At 43.8% G+C, this 13,647-nt stretch overlaps 1 protein-coding gene across 7 annotated transcripts in view; it reads left to right on the plus strand.

The window, feature by feature from the left end:
- Positions 1-540: 540 nt before the first annotated feature.
- Positions 541-13,647, plus strand: part of LOC144468074 (low-density lipoprotein receptor 2) — a 91,932-nt gene continuing 78,825 nt past the window's right edge. Inside the window, exons 1-2 of one of the 7 annotated variants that reach the window (XM_078177766.1) lie at positions 541-1,752; positions 11,146-11,280. In XM_078177766.1, coding sequence (XP_078033892.1) covers positions 1,659-1,752; positions 11,146-11,280 — 229 coding nt within the window. In that variant the 5' untranslated portion in view covers positions 541-1,658. The remainder of the gene's footprint in view (positions 1,753-11,145; positions 11,281-13,647) is intronic. The other 6 variants (XM_078177359.1, XM_078177271.1, XM_078177446.1 and 3 more) reach the window with 6 other exon arrangements.

The following is a 13,647-nucleotide window of genomic DNA, read 5'->3' on the forward strand; positions in this document are numbered from 1 at the left end:
CTTTCGACGAGAGTATGTTAATGAAACTAGGGAATGCAGCATGATATTCAAAGTAACCATCTAAATTAAAATGTCCCAGCTATTTGGTTATCTCTTTTACCGGATTTAAAAATTTAATCGTGCATGAATTTTATTGCAATCTATAGACATTGTATTATGACTAACTTGATTGTATTATCGAGATAACCGGGTAATTATAGTTTGAAGCGATTTAAAAAATAATTGGGACCAATTTATGAAGAACTGATATTCCAAATAGCTGCTATAAAGGACTAAAGTTTCTGTTCACACGGGTTTTTCGGTTACGTCCCTTATATCATTCCTTATCATTCCTAAAACCGTTTTTTTAATATTTATATATAAACTATTATAGCACTAGATTTATTTAAAAAAATTCTGCAATCAATTTTTACGATAATTCTGGTAACAAATTAATATTTAATATGATAATCACACCGTTCAGTACATATTACCGCCTTAAGCAGACTTAATAATTTTAGATACCATTTACGGAACGATTCAACAAACACGTTTTATTAGCTGTTGTCTCCGATCTACATAGTTCCCCCCTACGAACACGTCGCGAAACAAGAGTGAACGGCGAATGCATAGTCTACGGCTCTAGAGTGATTATAAGTTTCAAGTTTTGTTGGTAACTAAGCATGTAATTGTTTACCCGGGTACAGGAGCACCTCGGGCACTAAAAACCAGCAGGCTTTGTACCATCGATGTACACATACTCGTACTAGCCTAACCTTGGTAAGCATCGAGACCTAAGGAATTTGGATATCCTACGAGATATCCAGGCAATTGTTTACCCGAGTATCTCGGACGATCGGTCGGCGAGCTCCGTCACCTGCGTATGAAAGAAATAGAATATGGGTTAGCCCGAGCTGGGTCGTGGCGTGGCATACAGTTCGTGAAACAGGCTACGAGTACGCACGTAGCGTAACTTTAGCACGAACGGGGGAGAGAGAGAGAGAGCGCCCGAGAGAAAAAGAGAGAGAACACCTGCGTGCGCAGGTGGCGCGATATCGGTGCGTCAGAATCAGTGGTCGCCACCGTCTCGCCCGGGTGAGGGAAAGAAAAAGAGAGAAAGAGTGAACAGTTCCCGTGAAGCGAAGAGAAATAGAATCGGCTGCGCGCAGGAGTAATAAAGGACGACGGACTCCGCACGACGAATGAAAAAGACGGACGAAAAGAGGGAGCAAGAGAATATACAGCGAGAGACACGGAGACGGAGGTGCTCGTACACGGGGCGGGCCTGCCAGTCTCAACCACTTCGTGGAGTACACTTTTTATTCTGTATTCGAGCACGCAGCCACTCTCAATTGTTGGCTGTTTGCACCTACACAATCGAGGAGACCCGTGACTCGCCCGATGCAGAGTGGAGGCTGTTGGACCGCGTGGTCTCGCCAGACTTTACTGCCAGCCAGTCACCGCACCGTGAGTGAGGATTGTTGATGTTGTTGTTGTTGATCGATCCCTCCCGGCTTGCCGGCTGTCAAAGTCACCGGAAACGCTGAAATCGCGGTCGAGACAGTGCGCCCCGAAACGGAGACCAGTTTACAAAATCTCCGGGTGTCAGTGACAGTGGTGGAAGAGCAGTGCTGGTGGAAGATACAAAGGAGACGGGTGTGAGAGGAAAGAGGGTTGTTATGGGGCGAAGCTGTCTGCTGCTGGTACTCTCGCCGCTGCTTTTGCTGACTGTACTCGGCTTCCTCGCGGCGGCTGATGCTCTCAACATCGACAGTAAGTACGACTTTACATTCGTATGTACGTAGAATAGCGTACAACTTAGATCTGGCTTGGCGTCGAACGGTGAAAAAAAAGTGAATACGATGAATGGGGGGAACGTCAGTTGCCATTGGAAAATGTACCGCACGACCACCATGGGTTGTTGACTGACTGGGTTATTCGTATGGGATGCGCCTTGCGCCGGTCTTGCTTACATAACCGATCTTCCGCCTGCATTTTCGACAGTGCCGACCCTACGAATCCGTCGTCGTAGGTCGCAGGAAATGAGGACAGTCGGCGCCGATATCAAAGAATATCCGACCTACGGGCTCAATATCTCCGCGATCTCTGTGAGGGGGATGCTGGTGGTGGTGTGGAGATGCGTTGGTCCTCTGTAAATGGGGGAAGACCGCGATAGATGGAAGCACGTGAACATCTTCCTACGCTCTGCTCCTCATCTGGTGGTTTAGGGCGGGTATTCTTGAAAAACTGCGGGCTGAATAAAAGCGTTGGCTGTTCGCGAGATTTTCCGTGCTCCAATATTACATATTAAATTCTATATTACGAAATACCGTCTCCGCGTTTCGAGGAACCGCGTTTCATTTATTCAAGCAACAGTGCTGTAAACAAAATATCAACCTGCAAACGCATCCTCGCATTCGTCGCTCGCATTCGAGATGGATCCAACGAACTCGTTTTCATGTTTCTTTTGCTACCGGGGACCTCTATTATACGATTATGTTTTACTAGCTCATAAACGTTCCGTTTTACGAGATCTAATCACGTTTTTCGCATTGACCTTTAAAGTCACGTGCGAGGCGAGAAGCGCCTCCGGGATGAAATCGATATTAGAGGCGTATATTTAATATTCTTCGCAAATCACGGGATATCGAAGCAGTCGCCCGCGCTGTACACGAAACTTATTTAACGAACGTATAAAGCAGCATAAAGCAATTTGCATTTCATTCGGTAGTCGGCTCAACCGAAAATTCATATAATTTCCGCGTTATTTGCGATACATTCCATGCGCGCTTTTGTGCGTGGCCGGCCTCGCAGCCATTGTACCTGTTGTTATAATATAAATTATAATCTACCGACGTTGCATTAAACGACGTGTAAATTATTATTTGTAAGCGGATCGTATGTTTTCCGGTCATGCGAATGAATAATTTATTCGAGTTCTCGCGTGCACAAGCGAACCGGGCGTGTTGCGATAATTAAACGTTAGATAAAACGCAAACGATCTTCAATTTTTAAGATATCCATCGGACGATATGATATGCAGGTAGAGGGTACCGAATTCATCTTATCGCCTGCGAATTGTCTCGGTTCAGGTATCGTGACGAGCGAAATAAATTAATGTCTCTCTCTCTCTTTCTCACTCTATCTGTTTGTCTCTGTGTGCACTGTTGTGCACGCTCGTGGAATCATACCTAATGATTCCTAAAACAATGCGAGATTATATGGTTGTTCTAGTTTAACGGTGCCTCGAAGCTCCGAAATCAGTTTAATTTCTCATTTATTACGTTCCCTTTGTATAAAGTTCGAACACGAGGACCGAGCACGCCCGATCTGACGAACGGATAAGGATTTGATTGCTTCCTTTAACCGACTATGTTTGCCGTGTTCGTAAACTGCGACGACAATTTATTTTAACCGTGAAACTCGTCTTCGCGCCGAGCTCGCGTACATTTATTTCGTACGGAGCCCGGCATTAATCAAATGAAATTTTTCATTCCACCGATTAAGCTTAATAAGGATCGGGGGAAAGGGTATTTTAATGGATGATCGTCGGTAGGAATGACGGCCAAATAATTCATTTAATTATCCCATCATCGATCCGATCGATCCGATTTAATTATCTGCGATTATACTTCGGACAAATTAAAATTTGAGCCCGTTAAACGCAATCAGTATCGAGTGTACTCCGATTGTAATTGTAGAGTCATTGATTTCATTCAATATTGTCCAATTCGGTGCTGGTGCAGCGTCCTTTTCCATTGTTCTTCTATTTTAATACGATGACAGCGTCGCTTCGCGTTTTTGCACGGCACTGCAAACATATTATTGTTCCGTACACGCGTGCACATCAGCGTGTACCAATATTGATCCTCGCGTATCCTTCGTCTCTATTTTTGCCAGTATCCGCGAGCGAAACCGTGGTGCGAAAAGCCACTCGCCTCGGTTACCTTCTTACCACGCGTTCGACAAGTGGTAAGCTAAAAGGATGAACCGGGAACAGGAAGCCGGTAATGTCTCTAAATCGCATTAAGTCGCCGAATTTAAATACAGCCGGACGACTTATCAAGAGCATCCTTTTAACGCCGAGTTCAACCGTGTCGTGTCGCGTTCCTCCGTCCCCCATATATTTTATTGTACAACCGCGAACGATATTTGCAGTAACGCGCTTCGTTACGTTTTCTCCTCTTCGAAATACATATTCGTAGAATTCAGACGACGACGCGGCTTCATTCAAAATACACTCGTTCATCGCGCATACTCGTAACTCCGTGCAAATGGTACGATTAGTTCGTAGAACTCGCTTTGGAAACGCATTTCTCGTTCTTTCAAAGGAAACGCCGCTCGAAGACGAGTTTCACGGTGGGGCGACGAAGTATCGTCCGGGCTCTTATTATAGTTTCCAATGGGGGGAAAAAAAAAAAGATGCAAATTACCGTTCCGGCGAACATTTCTTTAGCTTTTCAACGGTATTTTTCTTTCGACGGTGTTGCGACATAATTCGCGACGGACGAACACGGCTTCGACACGTTTCAAGTGTTTAATTAAGATTCTTACGTAGAAGGCGACCGGCGCTGCCCGCGTAGCTCACGGATGCGCGAACGTCGCGTTTAGGCGAAACGAATCCCGAGGATTTGTTCAGGAATTTTCCGAGAATTTGTTGTTCGAAATTTTCCGAGAATTTGTTGTTCGAAATTTTCCGAGAATCGGCACGAGCTTCGCGCGGAGAAAATCACGTTCGTCGCAATAGTTTATTTTCGAGGGAAATATGCATTTCAGGGGAACAACGATTAGATTCGCGAGGTCGAATTGTTCTCCACCGATGAAATATATCATGTAACGATTACACCGGGCGTAATGCGCGGGGTTTAAGGCGGATCTCACGAGCCTACGTGAATCAAATACGTAACGCGCGATTGATGCGCGGAATGCGATTGAATTTTAAACAATCAGCCTCCTGAAATTTCGCCGTGACTTATTATAATGGCGGCGCAGCACTGTTAGCAGTGAGATACTTTTATTTAATATAATTCTAGTTTTAGACGTCCAAAAGGTCAGTTCTTTTGCTACGAAAAGGCATAGTATTAATTAATTCTTCCTACGTTTACTTGCTTTGGTTTATTGGAGAAAGGAAGAAAAATATTACTTTCAAGTTTAAAGAAAATTAATAAGTCTGATACAGTCGCATATCAACTAGTAATGACTTCGAATCACGGGTGATTAGTCATACATAATATGGCTACTAAGCAAGTACAATTTAATCGTAGAAATACAAATTTAATCATAGAAAGATTCGCAATATTCGAGCCAATGGTAACGCGTTCCATTCGCGGTAAAATCGACTTGAATAATGCAAAACTCCTGGAAAAAATACCGTTCGCATACAGTAGATTACAGAGCGTGGCTAAGGGCGTGCCGTTAGAAAAGTCTAGTTAACAGGGAGGGAGGGAGGGAGAGTCGCCGTTCGAAAAAGTTGCGGACTATGATGCGTCGGTAGGCGATGTCAGGAATCGCGCGATGGTTAGTTATTCCGTGGTCGTTTGTCACTCGGCAAAGATTGGCGAAGTAAGGAAGACGGATAAGTGGTTTTTCGCATGAGTTGAGCGACAACTCCCGCGGAACTTTAAACGAATAGAGACAGGAGTCTTCTTCGTTACTTTCGACGAACAAACAAAATCCATTTTCCAAGATAGAATAAAAGTTTATCCGCGCGGCCCGTCCTTATTTCCTCTGTTTCGCTTCTGGAAAATCAGGGGGCACCGTCGCATCCGGTTAAACTTTCGAACTGCGAATAAGAGAAAGCGGAAGAGAGAGAGAGAGAGAGCGAGAGAGAGAGAGAGAGAGAAGTTACTGTAAATAACGCCGCGAACAGCCATATTTCCGACACCGGGCTTTAAATTCATGGGACATTCATTTTTCTATTGAATTACGGCGCGGATTATCTTTCGAAGCGCGTATTCAACGCAGGATTACGGTACACAATTATGTGCGCGCTGGTTAGTATACCAGGGCATTACACACGCGACTATCTCTTCCGAACTAGGGATAACCGTGCTCCAAACACGCGATAACTCCTGCCGTTTCGCCATATGGTACCGGGCTAATGCGGTAGAAACCAATGGCAGCCGTAATTGAAATTGTCGTTTCCGTGTTATTAACACTTTGACTACCGTCGGCTGTTCCCTTGAAAAGTGCGTAAGCTACTGTAATTTGAGTATTAACATATAATTATTATCGATAAAGAATATCAAATTATATTGCGAAGGACTTTTGCAACGTGACGTCTATGCAACATCGGGGCGATAGAAACAACCCTGATCGACAATTTTAAGATTGAAGTTATTAAATAAGTGGTTTCAATAGAGATCATTAGATCGTGTTACTCTAGATGAATTATCGGTTTGAACATTAATGTTCCCTCGCGAAAGACTTGGAATAAATTAGAGACACCCTAGCCGACTTCCATGGAATTATTTAACTACAAAGTCGCACCGCCGTTTATGATCGGGCCCTATCATTCAATACGCGGCGGATCCTGTAAATACGGCAGCTCGAAATCAAAGCGAAAAAGACTCGATAGAGTTTTTATTCGGAAACTTCGGCCCACATTCCGTTCCACGAGTCATTAATCCATAATTCCTTCAATCGAATTTGCCCCCAAAGAGTTCTTAAAAAAGTTCCGCCATCGAAGAATTTCTCGACCCTGAAATTATTCGGATCCCCGCGGATCGAATCGGTTAACAAAGCCACTCGATCATGGTCGGATCTCTTTTAAACAAGCGCCGGAAATTCCGTGGCTCGAACAATCGGGGCCCAGGCACACGAAAATTAAATCGAAAGTTATAAGGTTCTCGCGCTGGAGGCCGTCGATCTAATTGTTTATCGGCGAATTATTCGCAGCGGCGGCGCGCTCGGCCCCGATCGGAACCGAATTAAAACGGCGGTCGGATTATTGGTCATCCTTGGTCGTAATTCTTCCACGACACCCACCCGGCGGTCATACTAAATTGATACGAGTTATCGCGGCCCAGGCCGATCCGTGCGTGTCCCCCGGATTTTCCGTGAAAAAGATTAACGCTTCATCCCCCCCCACCCTCTAGCCGACAGAATTTAACCGCGTTTAAAGCATTGTCCGCTAAATAACGGGAACCCGAATTCACGCCCGGCGGCTCTTTTTATTCCATAGAAACCGCGCGCGAACCGGATACTGGATCAGCGGCGAGAAATATTCGGCGCGAGGTTGTAAACGTTGTTCACTGAAAAGTTCCACCATCGTCGACCGCTCATTAAAGTGGAACAACTTGTTCAAAAAATATTACGAACAATTTAATGTAAATAAATCAGTTCGCCGGCGTTGCCGGATAAAAACAGTCGTCGTCGCTGCGTTTTCCAACTTCTCCGTAACGAGAGTTTATCACACAATTCGAGCAACGCTGCCGGTAGCAACAATTACGATCGCGGAAATTCGCGAACGATGTGGCTAGAAATGTGCGGCGCGAATTTTCCAAATTTTTGTTAACGTCTGCTAGGGAAACCCGAGCCTTCGAGAGCCTAGAAAAAGGAAGCTTCGACGCGAATATCAGAAAAGTTATACCGTTTTTAAGGGGCGCCTTTCACGAACGGGCCTGTGAAAGAACGCCTCTTGTCCGCCTCCGTGTATCTATTTTCCGGCAAATATTCTGTTACCGGTACGACACGAAACGGAAATTTCAACGAGCAATGGCGGGAGAGAGAGTTGACCGGCGAACTTTGTTCCGAGGATTCGGCGGCCATGGGAGGAGGGGGAGTTGCGGTCGCGCGTATATAGTTACAGAATACACAGAGGTAATATATGCGACGCGATATTGCTGATCGTGTTTGTCCCTGTCGCGTTCGTTTTTCCGAGTTAGCTGATACGATCCCATCCAGCGGCAGAGGAAAGTGGGAACGCGCGCGAGAATTTCTTTCCCGTGTAAAATTATACGCGCTTCCTTCTATCATCCGAGTTCCGCGCTGTCTCCGTACCGTCGCGCCTGTTACTGTTGCCATAGGAGAAACCCGACGCGCGATTCCATTAATCTACGAAATCTCCTTTGACCGTTCCGCGAAAAAGTATTGCAAACCTGGGCGCGGTATACACGGTGTATTATTTCTCATTTCCTCGAGGAAATTGCAAAGATTCTTTAAATAATTCTGAAAGGTTTTTTTCGTCAGCGTTACAAAGTCGGTGATGTCGTGAATTTCTTAACGAATTAAATGATTTTTCGAAATTTTTATTACCGCGTTTTGCTCGCCTTAACCCTCTTAGTACCAGCCAAAAGTGTCTGTATCTGAGCGAAATGTTTAAAACTCGTTTGACGTAGTTTCATCAAGTTTCGGAATGATATTGCAAGAATTTCGAAAAGCCTGATAAATAACAAATTCAAAAAGGAAGAAGAAATAAGAAATTGTTGTTTGATAAAAATATTAAGAAAACTATCTTTTCAATAATAGCCAACGACGATATATCGTTGTTCGGTACTGAGAGGGTTAATTTACTCTTCGAAAACTACCCCATGGACGATCGCGGCGCTTTTGCGTTAACCATCTTCGGCTGACGCGCCCGGCATATTCTTGAGAAATGAATTCTTTCGATCCGACGGGACGCGCGGAAATCCCCAGGAGGGATGGGGGAGGGGGTAATTCTATTCTCCACCTCCGATTCCTTTTTGCCGAAGTAATCATCCCATAGCCGATTGCACCCGGCCGGCCCCCGTTCCACGACGAAAAGCTCGATGCGTCGATTATTACTTTCGCCGCCGGTACAATACGCACATAACGAACGCGACGTCGAACGGCGTCCTCTTTCTCTCCCGATATTATTTCGTCCGTTTCCTCCTTTTATTTCGCCCTTTTCAACGGAGGGGGGCCCTCCTCGTTTCGGTAATCTTTCAGAGTTTTGCCACGGTTTTATTTTCTTCGAACGCCTGGAATCTCGTTAAACCGCGCGTCCCCGCCGACGACGACGATTATGGTCGGCCAGCATTGAACTTTCCGCCGCTAAACCAGGCGACCTTAGTTCGAAATTCTGCTCCCCATTAACGGAGCCCGGTCCGAGTTCGCGATTAAACGTTCCCTTGACGCGTTTGCTTATAATTCGTTGCATGTTAACCCTTATCGCACCGGCCGGCGCACAATGGTCCGGGAATTACGCGAGCGATATTATTTCGTCGTTTCTTCGAGGTTTATGGTTGCGGTAAGCGGTCCAGTTCCTCTCGACGGCAGCTAGAGTATTATCTAGAAATTTTTATTTTAACATTATTTTCTATGGAACGGAATTCAAGCTTTTATACAAAAATGTCGGACGCTTGGAATCCTTCACGGTATTTTTATAACTCTATTGGAAGTTTAAATTGTTACAAATGTCGAGCTATTTATATTAAAACTAGATCCAATGTTCCAAGCTGATTTAATTTAGCGCGTTTAATTTCACTTTGAATTTCACGATTTTATATTTGGAACGTTTCGGTGCAGAATTATCTGCAAGGATGTAATAATAATAATAATGATGATGATGATGATGAAAATAATAATAATAATAATATTTTGGATGCGAAACTTTTTCAATATACTAAACTCAAGAGATTGAATATCGTTCATGGAACGTCGAGCGTTTCGTTCCAACTTGCAGAATTGTCAGTACCGTATAATAATGAACAGCGCGGCGGTAAAATTTCGCAAAATAACCCCGACAGACAACCGTGGAAGTTTGGAACGATCGTAACTCGGCAAAAATGGTCGTATCGCTGTCGTCGTTGAAGAGTCGTCCGAAAGCGTCGGCACTCCGGTTTAACATGCTAACTGAACGTTCCAGCTGGGATCGCTTTTTCTCCGCGAAGTTGGAGCAAAATTTCCAAAAAAAAAGTTCCGCCGAACTTTCTAACGCCCTAACGGAGTAAACAGAATTTGTCGGATCGGTTATTTTTGCATCGATCGAAAGCGTGGGCCGCGCGCCACCTTTTTTTCCGCGCGTAGAATCGGTGCCGGTTTGTCGCTTGTGCAATTTTGTTCATCCCCGTTAGTCGGCCGCGGAAGAGTTACCCTTTTCTGCTAAAAGCGCGAAACCGGAAAAGTCAGACCTCAAAGGGCCCCTTTGAATGATTGCGCAAATAAAAATGCCCGAGCTCGGTCGGATGATTGTTCGCCGCTTTTTGGAACACTGTTTTAGAGGTACTTTAACACCGTAACTACCGCAACCTGGAACGCAACTAATGTATTGTTTTGTAACAACGAGAGGACTTGATTTATTTGAGCTTGTTATGACTTTTATTATAATATATAATTTATGCTTGAAGGAAGAAGTTCGTGTACAAATTTTTGACGGAAATATGTTTACAGTATCAGATTAAATGTTTATCGTATCGAATGGTTTGGAGAACAAAATAAAGCGATTTTGGATAAAAATTGGCCAAATTCGACTGACGATAATTTCGTGAAAAATCATCGTAGGGAGATGGCGTTTCTTCGAAATTAGAGCTTGAAATCTCTACTTTAGGACAGTCTTTCGTTTGTAGTTTGATGTACCCTGTACATTGACTTCGTGCCAAAAGTGCCAGCCCCGATTTCGTGCCAAAAATGCAAGGGTTACTTCAAAGTGCTGTAACCTCGCGAAAAAAAATCGCAGCCGCGTTTCTTTTATTTCAAATTAAAGGTTAATGATCAGACTATATTTCGCTGCAAGTGGCGTTTTGGAAGAAAATTTTGCGAAGTCTGTGTATTTCGTCAAAATTGGCAATTTTCACGTGGGCTCGAAGGGTTACGGTGATGACGAGGTTGCAAAGATTTCTTAATTTAAGGAAGAAAACATTATCTAGCGATGAATTTTCGTAGTATTATAGTCGGTTCAAGTTGCCGATTTTTATAAAAAAATGTTCTATAGTATATCTTCTTTGAGCAGTATATTTTGACAAGTAGCCATGACTAATTCTGGTGTCTGCGACTAAGAGCCGAGTAGCTAAGAAGCTGGCTCGAAACGAACCCTGCACCGTGGTTGAAGGGTCGAACACGGCGCGAAGAAACTCGAATTGAGAAACTCGAATTGAGAAGCTCGTTCGACCCGTGGTAAAAATGTATATTTGTAAGAAAATTGTTCCGCGAGGAACGGGTTCGTATGGATGTCATTTGATTTCTGTTCTTTTTATTTGGTTTTAGGCGAGCCTAAATTTAAGCCTGGTAATTTAAAGCGTTTCCGATGCGCAAACGATAAATACATACCAATCTCGTGGGTCTGCGACAAAGAAGACGACTGCCTTGACAATTCCGATGAAACCGAGGAGCAATGCAAAGGTGAGCGATGAGACGGTTATTCAAATGTATCGCGCACTTTGTACGGGTTCGGGCCGGAACGACGTTGAACCCATGCTATAAAGATCGAATAAAATACGAGCACACTCGTATACAGCGCGCGCCGCCTTTCTTCCTGTTTTCCGTCTGCGTAGACAAGACGAGCGAGAAACCCTGGCCCGGCGCGGCCCTGGCTATGATCGATAGCCAAGTTTTCGGGAAAAGATGACAAACACGGACAACGGAATACACGCGAGAGAGCCAATTATTTCCGTCTTATTGGGAAGAATAATTTCTTCTTCGGATAAAGCGCCTCCGGAGAGCGTCGCGAGTGCTCTTGACAGCGTTTGCGAATCGTGTTCGCCATTTCGAGAGTCGTATTCGCTGTATTAGGAATATTGTTCGCTATTTTGAAAATTATATTCGTCATTTTGAAAATCGTATTCGCAGTATTCAGAATCGTATTCGCCATTTTGATAATTGTATTCAATATTTTGCAAATCGTATTTACCAGTTTACAAATATTATTCACCAATTTACAAATATTATTCACCAATTTACAAATTTTATTCGCCAATTTACAAATTTTATTCGCCAATTTACAAATCGTATTAACCAATTTGCAAATCGTATTAACCAATTTGCAAACCGTATCTAGTTTGTTGCAAATTTTATTCACGTTGCTGCAAATCGTATTCATTTTTCAGTAAATAGTATTCACGTTTCTGCAAATAGTATTCACGTTTCCGCAAATACTGTATTCACCCTTTTCCGAATCGTATTCACCCTATTCCAAATCGTACTCGCCCTTTTCCAAATCGTATTCGCCCCTTTGCAAATCGAACGCGGCTCTTTGCAAATCGTATTCACCTTTCCCGCGGATTATGATCACCTCCTTGCAAATGATATTCACACTTTCATACATCCAATTCAACATTTAGCAAGTCAAGTGACTGCAAAATCCTTGCACTACGAACGACTTCGCATCTACAATGACTGGCATTAATATTCAGACAGCTTTTAACCCTTTGCCCTCGGTGCTATTTTTATTCGAAATCGAAGTTATGTTTCTAACAAATGGTAATCATGTACAACCACTTGCAATTATACAGATAAAATGTCGAACTTGTTCTTGCATCGAATATTTTCACCTCTTATAATCTCTTTAAATGCAAGCTTTGACTTTAATATTATTTGACCCCAGAACGATCTCATGGGGTTGCCGGCAACCCCGTAACATTTTTAATTTGCTATGCAGTTTTTCCTTACTCATTAATGTTTTCTTTATTCTCCTAGCACGTGGCGTTTCTCATATTTTATATTTCTAAAATAATAATTATTTCGATTGTCGAGACTTTATTACGAGTCGTCCATCACAAATAATTTTTATACAATTTATCTATATCCAAAAAATTATAGTAAACGCAGAATTAAATCTCACAATGTACAAAACACAGCCGATCATACGAAACGGAAACCATAAGTCAGAGAAAAAACATTTTGGATTAAAACGTCAGCAAAGGGTTGAGGCAGCGAACGGTGAACGATTCCGTCGAATAAATGGAAAAACCTTCGGCGTGTGGTCAGGCCGAGGATTTCCGCAACGGTGCATCTCTTGATTATCGGGGGGAAAAAGTCGGAGCTAATTATAAATCGAGTAGATCAGACCGAAGCTTACGCGAACATCTCGATTCATAAAAGAGATATCGCGATGCCGCGCGATCATTATTCGAAGGTCGGCCTATAAATGATCGGCGTGCCGCGTTTCGCAGCGCTGCGCAGTACGCGAATCGAGACCGATCTAGAAATATTATAGCGTCGTCTGCTGCGCCCGTTCAACGATCCACGCGCGCGCGATAAACCGGAGTCGTTCAATGAAAAACAATAACAAATTAAGAAATTTGTTTTTCCCCGATCGTGCCACCTATTATCGACCTAGAACCGTTCAGCGATAAAGCTGCTTTTGCTATCGGTACATCGAGTTCGCAGTAATTTGGCTTTTAACAGCCCGTAAAAAAGTCGCCGATGGACCTTTCACGGTGAACACGCGTAACTCCTTCGATGTACACTTTTATCGGCTTTATAACAGTCGCGCCGGGCTCGTTCCTAAACAATAAACCGCGATGATTAACGCTGAAACTGGCGCAGATTTCAGAGCAGCGCGCGGACAATCGCGGTACCGCATTGAATGTAATCTCGTCCGACTCCTCGCCGATATAAAATCCGCTTGTTTCCTTCGATTATTCGACGTTATTGCCGTCGTTGGTATTATACCGCCGCGAATGAACGCTGAAATCCGCGTACTTTTTTTCCCTCTCGGACATTCGTCGTCATTTTTCCAACGAGACGTCGTCGAACTTTTTCCTACGG

This window comes from Augochlora pura, chromosome 1, assembly GCF_028453695.1.
Source record: "Augochlora pura isolate Apur16 chromosome 1, APUR_v2.2.1, whole genome shotgun sequence".
NCBI lineage: Eukaryota > Metazoa > Arthropoda > Insecta > Hymenoptera > Halictidae > Augochlora > Augochlora pura.